Below are 22,148 nucleotides of genomic sequence, written 5' to 3'. Positions count from 1 at the left end.
TTAGAGGTACATACTACTATAGAAGTAGAAGTACTGCCGGAGTTAGTAGCTGTTGCTGTACTTTATCTATTACCGCATTGCTCTCACTTTGTTCTGGTAATACTTGTAAAAGAGAGTACTAATAGTAGACCACTAGTCATATGGTCATGGTCCAGGTTTTTTGAACCACTTTCTAGTTTTCCTTCTGCTCTTCTGCATAGATACTTTATTTTTACTTTAATGATCGTGTTTCATGTTTTTAGTGTTTTGTTAGTCTTGTTGTCGACCAATCGATTTCAATGACACCTCTGCCAAACCCCGAAAAGCACCTGCACGCTATTTAGTATCATCTCCTGAGTCCAAATATGATCCAGGAAGAAGAACGTGTCAACAAGTCATGTTACCTTTTCCTGCAACCAGAACACAAACCGAGGAAATCATCTCAGATATTCAAAAGTGATATTTTGTTATGTATCTGTCCAAAAGAGAAGAGGATAAAAGGAAAGGTCAGAACAAGAAGACGCTGATTCACAATCGTGAGTGTCTTTTAAGTTAACAACAGGACCAAAGCAGCTTCATATCTGCTCTGAAACAAACACTTTACAAAACCTGATGAAAGACTCGCTTTTCTCGCTCCAATCCGGCCTCAGATATTTTCATAAAAAGCCCCCTCGTTGGTCCGATCGCTGCTCCAAGGTCAGGCCAGATGGTGCGGCTGGCTTCACCTTGCTGCTGACCGCTGGTCCCAGCGCAGCAGAGTGGAGCTCACTCGCCAAACAGATGGAGAATAGCAGCGAGCTTTAAAAACTCTGCAGAGGAGATTCAGCAGGAAAACACAGTCCACGAAAAAAAAACATGGTTTCTCCGAGCTGTTTGTGCCAATTAGGTGTTTTCTTTACTCGTTCTTTTGGTGGATATATGTGTGTGTGTGTGTGTGTGTGTGTGTGTGTGTGTGTGTGTGTGTGTGTGTGTGTGTGTGTGTGTGTGTGTGTGTGTGTGTGTGTGTGTGTTTCATTTGGCCGCACCGTCCGACGTGGTTTGGTGTTGACGCCGACTTCAAAGGAAAGTAAATTACATTTACTTTGTAATGCTTGCATCATTATTCCTCCTCTTTATCAGCAGCCAATCAGCACTGAGTGTGTGTGTGTGTGTGTGTGTGTGTGTGTGTGTGTGTGTGTGTGTGTGTGTGTGTGTGTGTGTGTAAATTCAATACACTTCCTCTATATTCAAACATGATAATTACCACCACTGCTATGACTAATAGTACTTGTGCTTCCACAACCTCCTTCTCTACGAACACATAACGATCGACCTGGAGTTCAAATCAATCAAAACCATAAAAAAAAGCAGAATTTTCGGAGCAATTAAAAAACAAAATAAAAACTAAAATCATTAAAGCCATCGGTGAAGTGTTGCTTAAAGAAATATAATGATTGCAACATGTGAAAGAAAGTCTATAAGTATAGTGAGTTATATCTGGACCAGTAGGAGGAATACAATATGAAGATACACATCCATTATATTAAGTAAATAAAGAATAAAAACATGAGATATAGGAACATAAAAATGAATTTTTATTTGCCTATTCTCTACAAATACTGTAAATGTCCAATTTTCCAAAACAGATTAAGTTTGAAATAACACGGATATAACATCATATTAAAATGGAACACTCTTAATGAATTATAATTTGATTTTATATTCATGTGAATAGGCAAATTAAAACTTTATCCATACTTCATTTTCATGGATAAGTACATACTTACTGCCAACATTAAATTAAATGTCAAATGAGACTTTTTAAACAGATGTATTTATTGGATCTTCAATATAACCCCACAAGAACGGAACATAACATTATTCCCGACATGGCACCATTTAACCACATTTTGCTTTGACACGGCAAAACAAGTACAAAAATAAGCAAATCAGAAAAAGTAATGTACATCTTTTTTTTTTTAATCAGCAAATATTAAAGGCGAACAGACTTCTTTAGATTTATTCCTCTCTAAAACTTAAATAAAATGTCTTTATATCTTCTCAGGAAACTGGACTTTTTTCTTTTCATTTTAAAATTATGTCAAGTTTTCAGCTTTTTGACTTTTTCATGGTTGGTTTGAAAATGTTTGACGTTGACAACTTTAACAAGTTCAAATTTGGAACAAAAAAATCTGGACATAAATAAGATTCCAATACAAATGTCAAGTTTAAACTGCTGATTTGAAAACATGAAGCCAATTCAACATTCAATGAAAAATGACTTATTTTTCAATGAAGCTATCTTTTTGATTTTTTCAATTCTTAAAATAAAAACTTGATTTTAACATTTGTGTTAAAAAAACATAATCAGCCTTTTTTTAAATACACTATGATATGATAAAATGTTAATCTAATTTAATGGCAGAAATGATAAATACAATTTCAATTATATTCAAGATGTTTTTCTTTTTATATTGGCAGTCTTAGACTTCCATACATGGCTCCTTTAAATGAAGGAGATGAATGTAGAAACTGATGGATGTTTTTATTAAGTGTTCATTAGCGATGAAAAGTGTAAATGATTTGTATTTAGAAGACTTTTTACTTTCAGAAACAGCTGAATGTTCCTTTAAAAAACAGCAGCTGACATTAAAAAAATGAAAATGCAGATTTTCCTCTCGCTGTTTGTAATTATTGAAGTTTTCCTGTTCAGGTGACGCTCAGCGACATTTTACTTTCCTTCAGTTTGTGAGTCGAAGCCGCAGCAGGAAAAGGTTAAAGTGGCGTGAAGAGATATTGAAATGAAATGGTTCGGAGGCGAGCCCCAGGCGATTATTCAAATGACCACGTTTTCTCCTTTAATTTGGGTTCAATAACGCTGGACGTTGAACCGTCAGCAGTCAGACTCTTAATTAAAAACCTCAGCGAGCCGACTGAAGCCTGATCCGAATAGTAACACACAGCAGAGGAAACGTTAGTCAGGCTGATAAGTGAGAGATAAATCTGCTGCTGCTCCACTCTGATCACTTAAAGATGATCGGCCCCGCCACTGAATGACAGGTACTACTAATAGTACTACTTCAATAAAGGAATATAATAATAATACTACAGTACAGCTGGGTCAGAGGTCTGACAAGTATTGACGGAATTTGTATCTGTTGTAAGAAAAAATATAAATACTTTCTTTATTCTCATGTTGCTCTCATATTTGTTCAACTGGCAGTAATTGTAAGATAAAGTACTTATATTAGTTGTTAAAGTATCATTAGTAGTTTTAGAGGCAGAAATACTAGTAAGGTTTGTAGCAGCTGTAGTAGTAGTAGTAGTAGTAGTAGTAGTAGTAGTAGTAGTAGTAGTAGTTGTAGTAGTAGTAGTAGTAGTAGTAGTAGTAGTAGTAGTAGTAGTAGTAGTAGTAGTAGTAGTAGTAGTAGTAGTGTAGTAGTAGTAGTAGTAGTAGTAGTAGTAGTAGTAGTAGTAGTTGTAAGAGCAGCAGTTGTGGTAGTTTTTCAGTAGCATTATTATTGGTTGTTGTTTTAGCAATAGTATTGTAGCTGTACATACCACTATGGAAGTAGAAGTACTGATGAACTTTGTAGAAGTACTATATTTATAATAAAATCGTAAGGTTTGTAGCAGGTGTAGTAGTAGTACTAGTAGTTGTAGGAGCAGCAATTGTGGTAGTATTACAATAGCAGAGTATTGGTTGTAGTTTTAGCAGTACTGTAGCTGTATAAACCACTATGGTTGTAGAAGTACTGATAGTTTGTAGCAGTACTATACTGTACTATATGTATTACCACATTCATTTTTCTTTGGTCATCTGGCAATACTAATATAATAAAGAACTTATAGTAGTTGTAAAAGTATCATTGAGTATTATAGGCAGAAATATTAGCATTGTTTGTAGCAACTGTAGTAGTAGTAGTAGTAGCGGTAGTTGTGGTAGTAATACAGTAGTAATAGTAAAAGTTTAAGCATTTACATGTATACAAAACTATGGCAGTATAAGTACTGACAGAGTTTGTAGCTGGTGTCAAATTAAAAAAATACTTCTCACGTTGCTCTCAGATTATTAAAGTGGCAGTACTAGTAAAATAAAGTACTTATCGTAGTTGTTAAAGTAGTATTATAGTCACAAGTACAAGTAGGGTTTGTAGCAGCTGTAGTAGTTGTAGGCGCAGCAGTTGTGGTAGTAATACATAGTATTAGTACTAGTTTTAGCATTAGTAATTTAAATGTAGAAACAACTATGGTAGTAGCAGAACTGAGTTTATAGCCATACTATACTGGAACTGAAGGAAAAATACGTAACAAAACCTTGAAAATATGCAGTAAAAAAACTTTCACACTTGAATAGCTAAAACTCATAAAATCCTGAACCGGCCCTTTAAGTAAATTATGTTTCTATGATGGAGTGAATGTAAAAGAAAACATATTTCACTGAATGTAAAACATTAATTAAAATCGTTAGCGTCTATCTGGGTTTGAATGTGGAGCAATAATTTAATCATGTTGTACATATAAAGAATTTACTGCTCAGGCAGGCGTGAGCAGCGAGTGTGTTAAATGAAACATAAAACTGGAGAGGACGACGTTTCTTATAAATGAGATGGAAGCGCTGAGAGGAACCATTACTGTCACTTAGTGTGTGATCTGACCTTTAGGCCGACGATGCAGGAGGTCGTTCAGGGTCAGAGAGGTCACGTTAATATTTCATTTCATAGGAAATAATCATCTTCACATTACTTTTTATCCGCTTATTCTCTCTTTTATTTTATTGTGACGCTTCTACATTAACTTCTGTCTTAAAGAAAAACTACAAATCTGACAAAATCATCTGCTCAGATTCAAACTAACGACTTTATCCATAAAATAACAATAAAATAACAAAGATAAAGAAGTTAGTATTTTATTTAAATTCAGTGTTTTGGGTGAATAACAATTGGTCAATCACAACTTATCCTTGTAGCATAGTTAGCATTTATTAGCAATCTGATTTATTATTGATACTTCAGGCCTCATACTAGTAGAAGTAATAGTAGAAGTAGTAGAAGTAGTAACATAATAGTGATAATGCCAGTTGAAGTAGTAATGGCAGTAGAAATGGTGGTGGCTGTAGTAGCAGTAGTAGTAGTACTAGCCTAATAGTAATAGTGGTGTCTGTAGTTGACTGGTAAACGTAGTATAAGCAGTAGTAGCAGTGGCAATGGCAGTAGTGTTTGTAGTTGGCTAATATTAGACGTGGCAGTATTAGCACATGAAGTAGTATTAGCAGTATAATGGTGGTGGTGGCAGTAGTAGTAGTAGTAGTAGTTGCAAAGGCAGCACCAGTAAGAGTAAAAGCAGTAGTAGTATAATTATCAGCCTGATAGTAATAGGGGTGGCTGTATTTTGCTAGTAGTAGTAGTGATGAGTACTAGCAGTTGAAGTATTAATGGAAGTAAAAGTAGTGTTGGTGGCAGCAGGAGTAGGTATCGTAGTATAAATGGCAGCAGCAGTAATAGAAGTAGCCAAAAGTTAGCGGCGGTGGTTGTAGTATCAGTAGTAGTAGAAGTATTACCCTAATAGTAGTAGTGTTGGCTGTAGTTGGCTAGTAGCAAAAGTTAGTGGCAGCAGGAGTAGAAGTAGTAGTCATGGCATTGGCAGTAGCATTAATAGTAGTAGCCTAGTAGAGGGGGTGGTGTCAGTAGTAGCAGTAGTAGTAGTAGGAGAAGTAGTGGTGGTACTACAGACACTACAAGCCTTGTACTATATTGCTAATATACAGTAGCAGTAGAACTAGTTTCAGTAAGGGTAGTAGCCAGTGTCTGTAGTGGGTTAGTAGTAACAGTAGTGGCAGTATTAGCAATTGAAGTAGTAATGGTAATAGTACTACTAGCAGTAGCAGTAGTAGTAGTAGTAGTAGTAGTAGTAGTAGTAGTAGTAGTAGAAGTCTTGGTGGTACTACCCCAGAGCCTTGGCCTCTACTTGATTTAGTTCTATAGTAGAAATATTTGAGTCTCTAATGAGTAAAACAATGTACACACTAAGAATTCAGACGTATAGAATAAATAACATTAAACGTGTTTTTATCCCAGAACGAATGAACGACCGTCCCAAACGTAAACAAATAAGAGACACAAAAATCAATATATTCATTTTCTACACAGAACTGAAGCTCAGAATGTCTCAGCTACGTTGTTCTCATGTCTCTGGAGCACCGACTCTCTCCTCTGTCTGCTCAAAGACAAAGACGTTCACTGTGTGTGGACGTACTTGTTTGTTAGCTCAGAGTCCTGACAGCCAACTGAAGGAAGTACTCTGGGAGTTCCAGGTCAGAGAGGAGTTAACGGGTCACGAACTCGTTGAGGTTTTTTTTTTTTGCGGCTGGAAACTTGAGTCTGTTTTCCCCCAAAGAGCTGCCTCGCTTCTCTTTGTGTGTTCTGATTTTATTCTAATAAGTTGATCTTTGGTATTTGGAGGTCTGACCTTAATTTCGGAGGCTTTTAACACCGGAGCTGCTTCTTTAGCCGCCGACGTGCCTTTGAGCCACAAACCGCTCGACTGTGATGAAATTCATATCAAACCTCACATCTCCGTATTGTCAACTTTTCAGGAAAGAAATAGTCCAGTTTTTCTAACTTCGGGCTGTTTGGAGTTTATCTGCTGGGGGTTTTAGGAGGATTTCGTCAGACTAGAAGTCGAAGGATTCCTCTCCGTCCAGAGAGGATAAATAAATCCTTCAGCTCAACACCAGGAACTGGAAAGATGAAGATGTTGATATGAGGTGTTTCTGCAGGATTATGACACAAACCTGGAGCTGTAGATCACCGAAAAACTCAAGAAAACTGAATTATTGGACATGAAGTCAAACTGTGTTTTTAGTTATTGAGATTTGTGGACGACGGCAACAAAAACCTGGTAATGTGTAGTATGTGACCTCTGACCCCAAACAGACTCACTCCGACCCTCGGGCCCAATTGATTGGTTTCAGTTCCAGAGAGCTGAAACTGAAGACTGAAGCCGTTGACCTTTTTTATAAAGCTTTTCTTTAACCAATCTGCTTTTAGAAAAAACAAAGAGGGAATGAAGAAAAGTGTAAAAACACAAATCTGCACATGGACACATTTATCAGTTAAACATAAACTCTTACACGTCTTTAAATTTGGATAATTTCTGCTGAACATTTTTGCCCCTTGAACTCCCTGCAAGGTTGCCTGGAGTTTTCTGAACTCTGGTTTGTGAACCACCAATTATATTTGCATATTTAATAGGACAAATTGCAGGTAGACTGTGTAGAGTACTTCTATTAACTTAGTGCTGCAGGCCATCTCTCTCCCGGAGTGAGCGGACTGTATCCAAGTTGTTTCCAAGATGGTTTCCAGGCTGTTTCCAGGCTCTTTATTAGACTGTTTCTAGACTGCTTTACAAGGCTGTTTCCAGGCTGTTTCTAAACTACTTTACCAGGCTGTTTCTAGACTGTTTCCAGTCTTTTGCCAGGCTCTTTCCAGGCTGTTTCTAGACTTGTTTACCAGGCTGTTTCCAGGCTGTTTCTAGACTACTTTACCAGGATATTTATAACGGTTTCCATTCTGTTTCCAGGCCGCTTCTAGACTGGTTTACCAGATTATTTCCAGGCTGTTTCTGGACTGCTTTACCAGGCTGTTTTCTAAGGTTTTCTAGACTGCTCTATCAGGCTATTTCCAGGCTGTTTCTAGACTATTTCCAGGCTGCTTTACCAACTCATTTCCAGTTCATTTTTACAATGGTTCCAGTCTGCTTTACTACGTTATTTCCAGGTTATTTTCAGGACGTTTCCAGGTAGATTATTGACTGCTTCACTCGGTTGTTTCAAGGTGGTTTCCAGGCTGTTTCTAGGTTGTTTCCAGGCTGTTTCCAGTCCCATATATATCTCACTGTTTCGGTCGTCTGCTTTAGTTTATCTGGTGGCAGCTGCTCGCTCTCCGCTCCCTCTGGTTGACAATATGTTGTCAAGCTGTCCACATATATTGCACAACATACACTACAACTCCCATGATCCCCTGGGGGAGACCGCTAGTCCGGGTGGGGGGGGGACAGCGTGAGGATCCCTGCTGTGTGTTTAGTCCTCTGGTGACAGACAGTATACTGGGTGAACTGGTGTAGTTTGTGTTATTCAGTCCATCTCACTTCTAGTTTAACAAAGAACACGAATAGAAGGTGGTGCTTTGAAATGTGTGTGTGTGTGTGTGTGTGTGTGTGTGTGTGTGTGTGTGTGTGTGTGTGTGTGTGTGTGTGTGTGTGTGTGTGTGTGTGTGTTCCTTTTTAAACTCATCATCTGGGTGTGTGTGAGTTTCCAAGCGTCTGATTGGCCGGACAGTCCAGTGTTGTTTTTAATGGAAGACGTTCGCTCGGATGTTATTTTTCCCCTGAATTTGGACTATTACTCCGATTTCCACCTCATTTTTAAGTCATGATGTCACACACACACACACACACACACACACACACACACACACACACACACACACACACACACACACACACACACACACACACACACACACACACACACACACACACACACACACACACACACACACACTCTCACCGGCTGCAGCGTTGCGTCACACGGATGACTTTTCAATTGTGGAGACAAATACGCTGATCGTCATGACAACGCTGCCAAAATACAGCTGAGGAGTAACCTGAGTTCAGTGTGTGTTAATATGTGTATGTGTGTGTGTGTGTGTGTGTGTGTGTGTGTGTGTGTGTGTGTGTGTGTGTGTGTGTGTGTGTGTGTGTGTGTGTAAAGAAAACTGGTTTACTCAACCCCCCCCCAAAAAAAATCCCCTTTTTCAGTCTCTCTCTCAAGCAGTATGAAATAATTATGGGATGTTCTGTTCGTCTCTGCGCTCCAGGAACTCAGCATGTGTTCTTTTTTTTTTTAATACACAACACACACACACACACACACACACACACACACACACACACACACACACACACACACACACACACACACACACACACACACACACACACACACAGATTCCCGTCTCACCTCCAGCTAACAGGAAACACCAGAACACAAACAGGAAAGGAACCTTCATCCTCTTCATGTTCAAACATCTCTGCTCCTGTCGGCTCTGATCCTCTTTTTTCCTTCTGTTTTTGTCTTTGAACGCACCCCTTCTCATTATCTTTATTGTGTACTTTATTTATTTAATTATTCACGTTCCACAACAGCGGAACATGAACAAAACCACACGGTACAAGAATGAAATACATGAAATATAAACAGAAAAAGTTAACTCCATTAACGTGAGAGTTTTGAGAGCAGAAATGCAAAATAATCTGTTTTAAATCAATATTAAATGCAAAACTTAAATCTCCTTCCAGTCAAAGAGGTCAAATCCATCCACAGATTGACAGGTGGAGTGCGTCTCTTAAACACCAACAAAGAAGAAGACTTAATAAAATCAAAACTCTCCATGATGTCAAACGATTACCGGCTCAAACGCTCCTCCCTGCAGACCAACTCCTTCTCTTCAGCCTTCGTCATCAGCGATCGATCCTCCAATGGAGTCATCACATTCTCAACTAAATATGTATATATAAATATATATATATATATATATATATATATATATATATATATATATATATTTAATTTTTTAAGCGATGGATTTTATGTCACATTATTTTTAATGCAGAAGAATTTCCCTCCAGTCACAGAGGAGGAGGAGGAGGAGGGTGTAAGAATCTCCTTTTTTTATTATCCCGATCGATTCAGATTGATTAGTTTCAGATATTTAATGCAACGCCTCCTCCTCCTCCTCCTCCTCCTCCTCCTCCTCCTCCTCCTCCTCCTCCTCCTCCTCCTCCTCCTCTTCTTTGCTTGTTTGCTCCCATCACTTGTCAGGATTAGTTGCAACGACAAAAAGAGGAGGCGTCACCGGCGATCTGCCCTCCCCCCCAATGCATAATGGTGGCACTCAATATTTCAGACGGAACAAATGAATTGCGCGAGGCTCTTTTAGCAGAATAAACTGCTTTTGCGTGTCAAGACAAAGTCTGGGGAATAAGGGACCGAGGACCTAATGTGTTGTGACAATAGACAGTAGAGAGGCTGTGTTTATGTGTGTGTGTGTGTGTGTGTGTGTGTGTGTGTGTGTGTGTGTGTGTGTGTGTGTGTGTGTGTGTGTGTGTGTGTGTGTGTGTGTGTGAGGCAAAGAAAGAGACAGAGGCAGATCTGTTCCAGGGACTGTTTTAGTGCCTCATCAAATATTTAGTTTGATTGTACATGGTCCTGTAATTGCCATCTTGGCTTGTGAATTATTGATGGCCTGTAGCAGAGCCAAGGAGGGCCCTCATCTCCACACACACACACACACACACACACACACACACACACACACACACACACACACACACACACACACACACACACACACACACACACACACTGGTGCTGGGGCCAGTGAATCATCATGTAATGGTAATGGGCATGAAGCTGCTCTTGTTTCAGATCCTAATTAGCAGCAGAGGAGCATCATCTGAATTCCTCAGTAATTATTTGAAGAGGGCGTTTCAACAACACGGCAGAGTCAATATTAGACTTTACTCGACCTCCTAATGAGGCGACGCCGCCCCCCTCCTCCTCCTCCTCCTCCTCCTCCTCCTCCTTCTTCTTCTTCTTCTTCTTCTTCTTCTTCTTCTTCTTCTTCTTCTTCTTCTTCTTCTGATGTTTTTCTTTCTGTAGCACACACTGCCTGCAAGTTTTTTCTTCTTCTTTGCTTTTGTTTTTTTTTGTTCGTTAGCTGCAAAACCAACGAGATGTGATTTAGCTCGGCGGTGGGCCTCGGCCTCGCCACGGTTGTTTTCCAGTCTGTAAGAGGAGTCGATGGCGTCGTCGGTGGCGTTTGGTGGCGTGCTGGTCCCGAGGCCTCGCCGGGCGGTCGGGTGGTAAACTGGCAGCGGTGCGGTGGCTCCTCGCTGCGAGAATCAAACTGTGAGGGCGAACGGCAGCTTTTAAAAATACTCCTGCTGAAATATTGATTTTCTTTTTTCTGCTTCTTCTTTTTTTTCCTTTCTAACGTAATAAGTGAGCGACTCCGGGGAGCGTGTGTGTGTGTGTGTGTGTGTGTGTGTGTGTGTGTGTGTGTGTGTGTGTGTGTGTGTGTGTGTGTGTGTGTGTGTGTGTGTGGCATGCATCCTCCTGCAGCCTTCAAAGTGTGTGTGTGTGTGTGTGTGTGTGTGTGTTCACATGAAGTGTGTGTGTTCATCAGGGCCTTGTAATCTGAGCCCAACGTAATTGCTTCCCATAGTGCACTGGGGTGTGGTCGGAGGGGTGACATCATCTGGAGTGCCCGGTTTAAAAAAACGCTGAAGTCAGACCCCCCCCCCCCCCCAAAAAACACTCAACCTCCACCTCCTCCCCCCCGATGTGAAGCTAAATGAGCTTTAAATCTGCTCCACTGGAACAAAACCAGCAGCCTCCGTCATGTTCCTGCTTCAGTCTGCATGATCGTAAACGTGGTCTCCTGCCGTCGCCATGGAGACGAGCCCACCAGGTGAAGCTCAGGTGTTGAGGGTTTGAGTCCTCCTCTCAGGTTTAAATGCAGTCACCTCCTTTTTAAAGAGACAGAGAAGAAGAGGAGGAGGAGGAGGAGGAGCTGTTCTTCATCGTGTTCTGTGATGGAGACTCTGGTTCACTTTGTGTGACTCAATGAGACTTCAGAGTTAAAGTTTTGATGCTTCTGAGTTTATGACATTTGTTTTTAATACTGAAAACACACACATGCAGAGATACACACACATTTATAGGTATTACAGAGAGTGTTTGTGTGTGTGTGTGTGTGTGTGTGTGTGTGTGTGTGTGTGTGTGTGTGTGTGTGTGTATTTTGTTGGTATTGGTCTGAAAATGTGTCTTAACGTGTGTCATTGTTTGTGTATATGTTTCTCTGTGTGTTGCAGAGTATTTCCTTGTTTTTACGTGTGTGTGTGTGTGTGTGTGTGTATGTGTTATGTGTTTATTTCTGTGTCTGTATTTGTGAATATATATTCACACACAGACACACACAAGTACACACATATGTGTGTACTTGTGTGTGTCTGTGTGTGTGTGTATATATGTATATCATGCATGTTGTGTATGTATTTCTGTGTGTATTTGTGTATATAAGAATGTGTGTCTGGGTGTGTGTGTGTGTGTGTGTGTGTGTGTGTGTGTGTGTGTGTGTGTGTGTGTGTGTGTGTGTATAAGTATATCGTGCGTGTATTGTGTGTATTTGTGTATATAAGTGTGTGTATATGCATGCATATATATCTACTTATGTGTGGTGTGTATGTATTTCTGTGTGTATATTTATGTCTCTGAGCAGCTCCTTGTAGTTGTATCATTGTTTGTGTATATGTGTGTATCAGCGTGTGTGTGTGTGTGTGTGTGTGTGTACAGTCTGAGCAGCTTGTTGTGTGTATTTCCGTGTGTGTGTGTGTGTGTGTGTGTGTGTGTGAGCCTCTGGTCTCGTCTCCAGCTGCGTTTTAATTCAATCCGTATTGATCCATATCAGCTCTCTGAAGGACTCGGTATCATCTGAATGGAGCTCCATATTATTCTGTTCACCGCCATAAAGGGCATTAGAGCCTCCAGAGCAGCAGATCAGCTTTCAGTCGATACGCACACACACACACACACACACACACACACACACACACACACACACACACACACACACACACACACACACACACACACACACACACACCTCTGCCTCACTGTGTCTCTTTAAAGGGTCGCTTCAGCCACATTCTAACGACCGGAGGAATCTGTCCATGCAGCTCGTTTATCACTTCAAACGTTCAACACCGACACGTTTTCATATTTCACACTGAAGAAAGAGTCAAATTTAAACCTGAAGACACTTTCTGTTCTGAAGTCACAGTTTACTGAAAGCTGGAAGGTTATTCTTATTATTTTTATTCATAACTTGTGACTGTAGAATTATAGATTTAATGGGTTTTCTGAATCGAATAAGAAGTTTTAAAGGTTAAAACACATTTGTACCTTAAATTAACCTCAAAATTTTAATTAAAAAAACTTGAAAAGTATTAAATAAGAATGCAGATAACCCCTAATGTGTACCTTAAATGCACTAAAATATTTAAATACTTTATAAATAAAATAAAAGACAAATAAAGATACAGGAAACCCCTAATTCCTTTCTTAAAATTACCTCAAACTAGGGTTTAAGTAATATATTAGAATATATAAAGAGAGTTTTAATGGGTTTTCTTAATGGTTTAAAGGTTTTTAAGGTGTAAGAGCAAGAAACTAAGGTTTTAGTGAGTGCATTTTTCACAAAAAAGACCTGAAACAGACCTGATAATCATTAACAACCTCCTTAAAACACCTTTATGGTCCAAATTAATAGGAAACTTTTAAAGTTGTTTTTAATATTTTTATAATTCCTTTACCAAAAAGCCCACAAAATCAACTTTGATATTTAACAATCCATAAATGATCCCCTTAAAATAATCCCAATAAAGATGCCTTAATGACGTCATTATTAAAGTGTAAATAAATACCTTCAGTTTAAGGTGAAATTTAAGGGATTCTGTGTCCAACCAGTAAAGATGCCATCAGACAGTGAAGAGCTGGCTGAGCTCCCGCTGTGAGTTTTTAAAGATATTGTTACTGTCTTATTAAGGTGGAAATCGATGCTGACCTCACAGCAGAGCCACCATTAATATCTACCCCCCCACACACACACTCCCAGCATGCCTTGCTGCAGCGGGCGGTGGAGGGAGATGGGTTGTGGGTATTCTGCCGAGGTTATCTCCTGGTTAATGTGACATGTCTGTCTGCGACCTTGCCGCTTGTTAACTGCCCGGATTATTATTGTGATAATGTGGCAATTAAAAAGGAAGCGCTCCATCAGAACAGGAAGGAGGGGGGCGGGGTAAGAGGGGGGGCTTATGGTCCGAGAAGATGGATGTGCACAGATTACAAGGCAGTGGGAGATGCATTAAGGTGGCCATCCATTCCCCCCCCATCACGGTGTCCTCCTCCTGCGGGTTATTGCCGACCATCCTCATTGATATCCATTCCCAATCAATACTCCTCTGCTGCCGCGAAAAAACTGTGTGTAAATCAACCAGAGAGATCAAACAGAGGGAGGGGAGGGGAGGGGGAGGGGGAGGGGGGATAAAAATGGCGGCTCCTAATGAGACGCCATAAGTCTGCAGGAAGTGTTCGACTGTCTTTATCTGGACGCCGCCGCTGAATGATAATTTCATCTGCAGCTCAGAGACGAGATGTGAACCCGACACAAGAAACTCAAACACCAAGAGAGAGAGAGAGAGAGAGAGAGAGAGAGAGAGAGAGAGAGAGAGAGAGAGAGCAAAGATAATAAATGTGCATTTGATTATAAGACCTGAGTCAAATGTACATTTATTATCTTAATAACTGGGATTTAAACAAGACGAGTTCTTAAATAAATCGCTGTTATACTGTGAATTCCTTAACAGACTGTTATGAACTTGACTGTAAAAATCACTTTGTTTTCTAAATGTCAAACAATAAACCTAATTTATTTAATATGGAGCCAGATTCAGCAGCTTGCATGTGGAAACAGTGTGGAAACACCTAATAAGTGCTCTATAAAACACAATGCAAAGCAGCTGCAGGCAGGTTTAAGTACTGTTTAACTCCTCCACCTTTCACAGTAAAAGCCCTAGACGTATAATGCTCGTAGACGTTGTTGTGTAAAGGCCCTAACTACATTTATTTCTTTGTATTTTGAATTATGAGACAAAAAACCTGCTTTGGTGGAGCATCCTGTAAATTCAAACTGAACCCGACTTCCTCTACCTCCATCCTTCTCTCTGATCCTGGATCTGTGTCTCTGTGTCTCAACACTAATCTGTCCTCTTGTTGTTGTTTTTTTTATCTGCAGATTCTTCCTCAAGTTCTTCCTCAAGTGCAATCAGAACTGTTTGAAAAATGCAGGAAACCCACGAGACATGAGGAGGTTCCAGGTAAGAGACACACCTGGAGCTTAAACTCTCCATGAGTGCTTCCTCTGAGGCTGATCCAGATGTTAGTGACCCTGATGTGTTGTTGTGTGTGCAGGTGGTGATCTCCACTACAGTCAACGTGGACGGACACGTGCTGGCGGTGTCAGACAACATGTTTGTCCACAACAACTCCAAACATGGCCGCCGCGCCCGACGCCTGGACCCCTCTGAAGGTTAGACGTCGCTCAGACACACGGGGGGGTTTGAAGGGTTCTGGACTCTTTGGAGTCTCAATGAAACTTCATTTATTAAGAGAAGAGATTTGAAGGAAGACAATATTCAGCACGAGCTGGAGAGTCCCTGTCTCTTTATCCTTTCAGACTTTCAAAATAAAGGCAGCATTTCCATAAAACATCTACAAAATGTGCAAGAGTGCCGAAATGCAGCTTACATTTATAGTCAGAGGATGATTTATGCCCATCCGAGTGGCTCATTCTAAATGTTTGACCTCAATTTCATATCAAAAAGCATTAAAATGTCCAGTCATTTAGTCCATAAAGTTGTTGCGACACATTATAAAGAAAACGGTCCAAATCTGAGCAGCAAAGGTGGAGATATCCTGACTTTTACTCCCAAAACCCTGGAGCCTACATTTCCCATAATGCAGCTGGCTTTGGTCTTTCATTAGAGTCTTTCGGACTCTATTGGAACTAACTTTAACACTTTAATAATCAACTTGACAATCAGGGAGAACTTTTTGTTTATGAAGCCAAATAACACAATTGGTCATATTTGAGAGGCGTGGTGAGTGGGAGATATTAAATGTCAGAAAAGTTAAAAACCAACCAAAGCAAATAAAAAAAACGTGAGTTAATCTGAAAAGTTCATAATGAAATGGAGACGGCAGGTCTGCAGGAACCCCTCCCAGCTGCTGGCAGGTCTCCGTCCTGCCCCGTGTCCCGCTGGACGCCCCGCACCGTCGAACAAACGCTCCGTTCTTCCATCGTTCCACATCGAAACCCAAATAAAAATAATGCATCACTCGTGTATAAACTTCACACGATGAAACTGGACTCCGAGAGCCGGAGCTCAGCGGTAACATTTTGGTCTGAAGTTGTAAACTTTAATACCACTCTGCCCTGTCCCCTCTCTAATAAAACCCTCCGGCCTCGCCGCCGCGGAGCTTCCAGGAGCGATGACATAAGTCTCTCGTTTGATTTGACCCACTTTGAGTGCCAGATGGGCGGGGCTTAGTCTGAACCAGTAACGACAACTGAAGAAAATATTGGACCCACAAAAGTAGACTGAATTAATATATTTCCTCTGAAGCTCCGAGCTCTCATTGTTTTGTCCTGTGTGGAAAAGCCCCCCCCACCTGGCACCTACAGAAGAGTAAAACAAACTGTATTTGCTAAAAAACAATTAAGCATGAACAGATCAATATATCTTCCAACTTTCCAGTTTCCCCTCAGCTCACTTTAAAGTTTGAGGCTGATACAAAAGTCTCCTGTTTGTTTCGTAGGACTTGGAACACCAGACGGGTGGAGTTTATGATATAAAGGCTTTAGATAGTCTCAGGTGAGATTTCAGTCAGTGGAAAAGGGAACTAAACTGATTCTTAGATATAACCTGTGTGTGTCTCAAACTGTCAACTCTAATTGAGTCATTCTGTTTGGTAAACTCCGCCTCTCTGGCACTTCCAGAGAGTTAAAACAAACCCTAGAGAAGTAGTTTCAAACACCAATCTATAATCAACAAACCAGTGTCTCTACATCTGCAGTGTATCTCCACTCAGGTAAAAAGTTTGAGGCATTTTCAGGAGAGCTGATGTAAACTGTGCGCTTGTTTTAACCTGCCTGGGATGCCAGAGGGGTGGGGCTTACCATATCAATACATTTGAAACAATCAGTTAAAACTGAAAGTCACAGAAAAGTTGACTACATTGGCTTCCATTTGTCTTAACTTCACAGCAGTTGTAATTTAATCCTGTGAGGTAAACTCCACCCATTTGGGACATACATGGAATAAAACAAACCTTTTTGCCACCAGTCATAAATCATCAATAAGTAGTCTCCTCCCTCTCTCACATCCCAAATGACTACTTTTACAGTTTCCCTTCGACTTGTTGTTTTAACCTACTTGGAACACCAGCCGGGTGGGGCCTTCCATGTCAGGGCATCCAAAGAATCTTAGAGACAAAAAAGTAGACTAAACCAACTTACACTTTTATACACTTCTGTCTGAACTTCCAGCCCCTTGTCCTGTAGTCTTAGCCAAACACTTCCCACCCCTCTAGGACATCCAACTGAGCAAAACAAGCCCTTAAAAAGATTTGGTACCAAACATCAAAACTCTGTTGTGTTCTCCTTCTTCCACCCCCCTTAAACCACCTCACTCTGCTCTCCCTGAACTAAAAAAAAGTTTGGGGCTTTTCATTGAGGGACGGAGTAGCGTGTTAGCTTGTTTTAACCTACTGGGAACACCAGACGGGTGGGGCTTACAATATCTGGGCATCGTAAAGTATTAGATAACACCTTCAGTCACATGAAAGTTAACTAAACAAACTCTGATTAACTTCTGTCTTCTTGACACTCATCATTTGTGAGGTAAACTCCTCCCTTCTGGGACGTACAACAGAGCAAAACAAACCCTAGGACTATATGCCACTAGTTAGACTTTAAAACCCCGTCGTGTCCTCCCTCTGTCATCTCCCAAAACAACTTCCTCTGCAGTTTCCCTCGACTTGTTTTAAAGTTCTGAGGCTTTTTCCAGGAGCAGATGATGTAATTATCTCGTTTGGTTTAACCTACTTGCGGCACCAGGCGGGTGGTGTTTATCACATCGGGGGCATTCCAGACAGGATAAGGTTGCTGATCAAAGAAAACCCTACTGTGATTGCCCAAACTTTTATTTCCATTCAAACCCCACCTGTTTGGCGCGTCCAAAGGGATAAAACAAACGCTATTTGACACCGATATGTCATTCACTGAGCTCAGAACGTTCCTGTTTCTCACCTGTGATAACACCTGGAGACACGAAGGAGCACTTAAACATTCATGTAGAGAGCCGTGTCTCTCTGAGGGTGTCGTGGTGTACAGTACGGTGTCCTGCAGGGGCCAAAAAAGGGCCCGTTGTTTACCAGACGGCTCCTCGTATCTCAACCCACGGAGGAAGCTCGGGTCCTTTCATCTCATCCAGACTGGGATGTTTCCAGAGCCGATAAAGAAGCCCCCAACATCTGCTCCCGCCTTTGTCACAAAACCCTCAAACCCCCCCCCGCGTCCTCGAGGAAACTTTCCGCCGCCTGCTCCTCGCCTTTGTGCTCCATTTATCCCCCCCCCTCGGACCCATCGGACTGTTTGTTTACTGCCGTGACAAAAGGGGGAAATTAATAAGGAGATGACAATCGACTCCTCGGGGCGGGAGAAGCCTCCACCCTCTGCTGCTGCTTCAGGGTTTCCTTTCATCTGAAAACTCAGAGTGACTTTGAAAAGTTGATGCAGCAACCTTTGGTTCTGCGGAGTGAAGCCGATACTTCACGTCTTAAAGCTGCATTCTCTCTCCTGTCCACCAGGGGGCGACTCCTCTGGTTGTATAGAAGTCTATGAGAAAATGACTCTACTTCTCTCTTGATTTATTCCCTCAGTAAACATTGTAAACATGAGTTTATGGTCTCAATCTCTAGTTTCAAGTCTTCTTCAATACAGCATGATGTTCATTTAGTAAATGATGCTCCATTTAGAGTCAAACAGACCATAAAGCAGGGGATGCTTTAGGGCGGGGCTACACACTGATTGACAGGTCGACACCAGAGACGTATACGGCGTCTCTACGTCACTTGTTTATTGCTTGGCAAAAACAGAACATGGCAATGGCCGTAATCCAAGATGGCGACTGGGAAATTCGCCGAACTCAAGGCTTCAAAACATCAGTCCACAAACCATGACTACGTCTAGTTCTTATACAGTCTACGATAAAAACCCAAACGGAGATTAACAAAAAACTTTTTCAAAGGGTGAACACAAACTCTCAAGGCCACATGGAACTACAACTATTTGATGCTCTATAAAAAACTTCTGAGCCCAAAAACTTTGTTCTATCCAGGAGAAAATATCTGGTCGTAGGTGCACAACTAAAGATGATCTATAGAAATCTATATCTAAAACATTCCCTCCATTGGCCTGTTCTGCCTGAACGTGTAGTATATTAACATAACTCCACTAATAGTGTTGACAATAGTAACCACGATGTTTATTAGAGCCTCTGAACGCAGCTTTAGATCTGATCACACAGTAAACAAAAGGAAACTCTGAGCTCTGACTGGAATATAAAATCATCCTCCCAGTAAAACAGCTCTCTATACGGGAAAAGGTTGTAAACCTCCTCGCTCTGAGTCCGTCCGTCTGTCTGACTCGACTGGACATCAGTCTAGTCATCACGGAGACGCTGTTTATGTGGAGCCCCTTATTGATCTCTGTGGTATCGGAAAAAACAATCATTTTGCATGTATGAGTGGTGGACTAACAGGCTGCTCAGTAGAACCAGAGACCAGACTGAAAGCTCTCTGTGAAGTCAGTGATTAGCTGCACTTTTGTTCAAGAAATGTTCTCTTGTTCTAAAACTCTAAAGTCGTGTTTTGAAGGGTCACCGGGGAGGTCAGAGGTCAAAGTAGGCAGTCATTTGCTTGAGCACCCTTCAGCAGGATGGATGCTTTCTACAAACATTCTTTCCTTAATCCTGCTTACAAACCGTTTTGTTTTCTTTGTTTCATGTTTTTGTCGTTCAAAAAATGTCCTACATCTGAATTTTGTTGTGCATCCCCATGTTGCATAACGACAATAAATGATCCTTGAATCCTCAGAAGTACAACCCTCTTTCCTAGAATGTTGCGCAAAAATCTTTTAGTTTTGTGAACTTTTCCTCTCCATCTTCATATCCTGACTTTTCCTGGTTAAAGTCACAGTCACAAGTACTTCAGATATATAGATGGTAGTCTGAATTAAAATCCTGAAACATAACAAGATTTATTGTGGGAGCGAAGATTTCATTGATGAGAGTGACGTGAACCAAACTGTTTAAACTGAATAGCCAATCCAAACCAAAAATGTTTCTGCTGCTAAATGTTATTAATTCCCAACTAATCAGATTTAGAGCTGTTAGCTATTATTAACAAACTCCTTTAACTGTTAAACTGAACCATTAGCCAAGGTTAGGTTTTTAATAAGGTCATTTCTTGGTCTGTGTATTTAACTGTATGGCTCATGTTGCTGTCGTGTCCCATGTGTTTCCGAAGCAGCCACGCCCTGCATCAAAGCCATCAGCCCGAGCGAGGGCTGGACGACCGGTGGAGCCACCGTCATCCTCATCGGGGACAACTTCTTCGACGGCCTGCAGGTCGTCTTCGGCACCATGCTGGTCTGGAGCGAGGTGAGAAACCTGCTCTCGCTCTGTTGCTCAACTGACTGTGATGTCAGAAAAACTGGGAAAGCTCAGAGTCGGTACAATTTAGATTAATTTCAGATGTGAACTCACAAGCTCAGATCTGTGTTTCAATATTTGCATTCAATTTATCAAATGAAATCAAACAGACGCAGCAGAAAAAAACCCAATATTTGGCACCGAAGTCTGTGCTCCGAGAGCAGCTGCACATCCTGTACATGATGCTCTCCATCTTCTTCATCAACACACACACACATTCGTAGAAACACCTGCATCTGTATCCGAGCAGCTCCACCAGGTCTGCATGCCCCCAAATATATGTAGATTTGTAGCTGGCGTTGAGGTGCAGGAGGAGCCGCGCATACGGAGCGCCATGAAATATTGAAGCGGGTCCAGAAGAGCAGAACACCTGGCTGTGAGGAAGGAGGGAGGATATATATCTCCACACGCTGCTTCGCTCCACATCACACGCCGCTGATGGAGAACCTCGCTTTGATCAGCGTCGTCTGGCGGCGAGCAGACGGACTCCAAAGCCCAGAATCCCTCTGAACACAGACTTGCACGCCACGCTGACCCAGATTGGAGGACGACGATGTTAGTCGGACTGTTTTCTGCAGAAAGTTTGTTGCAGAAAGAAATGAAATGCTTCAATTTCATTAAAATCACAGCTTCTATATAAATCTAAATAAACCGACTGATGTTCAACAGGAGTCACAGTTTAACTTCAATCACTGAAAGCAGTTCAAGAGTCACCTGAATTAAAGAAAATATATTAAAAGGACACACAACGAGCAACAAAATGGCCAAGTGTGGTTGTTGTTGAAGCGTCTGCTCAGGTGCTTGTTGACGTAGTTTCGCTGTTAAAAAGCTTTAAGAACAGGAAAACTGCAAGAATATGTTTTTCTTCAATTTTTTGAGATGTAATGGAACAGGAATTGTGGGAATAGAGAAGTGGAATGGTGAAACAAAAACATGTGTCATTGGAGCGCTGAAAAAAAGACATGGGGTTTGTTTAACCCCAACAAAACCAAGAAAGACTTTTAATTTGAAAGGAAACTGGGTACAAAACGTACCTCAAAGCCCGTTTCACACCAATGAAACATGGCGTTCAACACAGAAACGGTATTAAAACGATGCGGATGTTTCTAGATTGAACGTGCACCAGATCTACTTTCTACTTTCAAGTGTTGGGCGTCAGTTTGCAGCTTCATTTAGGCTTCCATTAAAATGACTTGTAGCCACAAAGAACAGCAGAAGTGTAAACAACATTATCAGTCAGCAGTTGACGTGTCAGTTGGTGACTCAGTGGTGAATCATCAGCTTTTGTTCGCTGACGTTTAACTTTGTGTTATTATTGTTTTCTTTCTTACACCTGAACAGAAACACACAGAAATAACTGCTTTCTATCTGCTTGTTTTTGTTTTTCCCGTCTCCCAGCTGATCACCCCTCACGCCATCCGGGTCCAGACTCCCCCTCGTCACATCCCCGGGGTCGTGGAGGTCACGCTGTCCTACAAATCCAAACAGTTCTGCAAAGGAGCACCGGGACGCTTCGTCTACACCGGTAAGAGACAACGAATACACGGCACGAGGTTTAGTGGATGTGATGTCAGCGTTTGGATATCTTATGATGTCGTAGGGACGATGATACGAGGCTGATGGTTGTATGTTTGTGACAAAAGCTTCATTTGTTCTCTGTAAGAGAAGGTTCTGGTTCTTTAGAGGGTCACCTTACTGATCACAAATCAAACTCCTGTTTAAAAGGAGACTCT

The 22,148-nt window shown here is 41.2% G+C and overlaps 1 protein-coding gene across 1 annotated transcript in view; it reads left to right on the top strand.

The window, feature by feature from the left end:
- The window catches only part of LOC129089727 (transcription factor COE3-like), a 136,314-nt gene that overhangs the window by 69,985 nt on the left and 44,181 nt on the right, over positions 1-22,148 (top strand). The window contains 5 exon segments of the mRNA XM_054597073.1: positions 14,877-14,958; positions 15,053-15,170; positions 19,799-19,822; positions 20,231-20,364; positions 21,814-21,940. Coding sequence (XP_054453048.1) covers positions 14,877-14,958; positions 15,053-15,170; positions 19,799-19,822; positions 20,231-20,364; positions 21,814-21,940 — 485 coding nt within the window.

Source organism: Anoplopoma fimbria, chromosome 4 (assembly GCF_027596085.1).
Source record: "Anoplopoma fimbria isolate UVic2021 breed Golden Eagle Sablefish chromosome 4, Afim_UVic_2022, whole genome shotgun sequence".
NCBI lineage: Eukaryota > Metazoa > Chordata > Actinopteri > Perciformes > Anoplopomatidae > Anoplopoma > Anoplopoma fimbria.
This window is presented reverse-complemented; position numbering and strand designations above follow the sequence as displayed.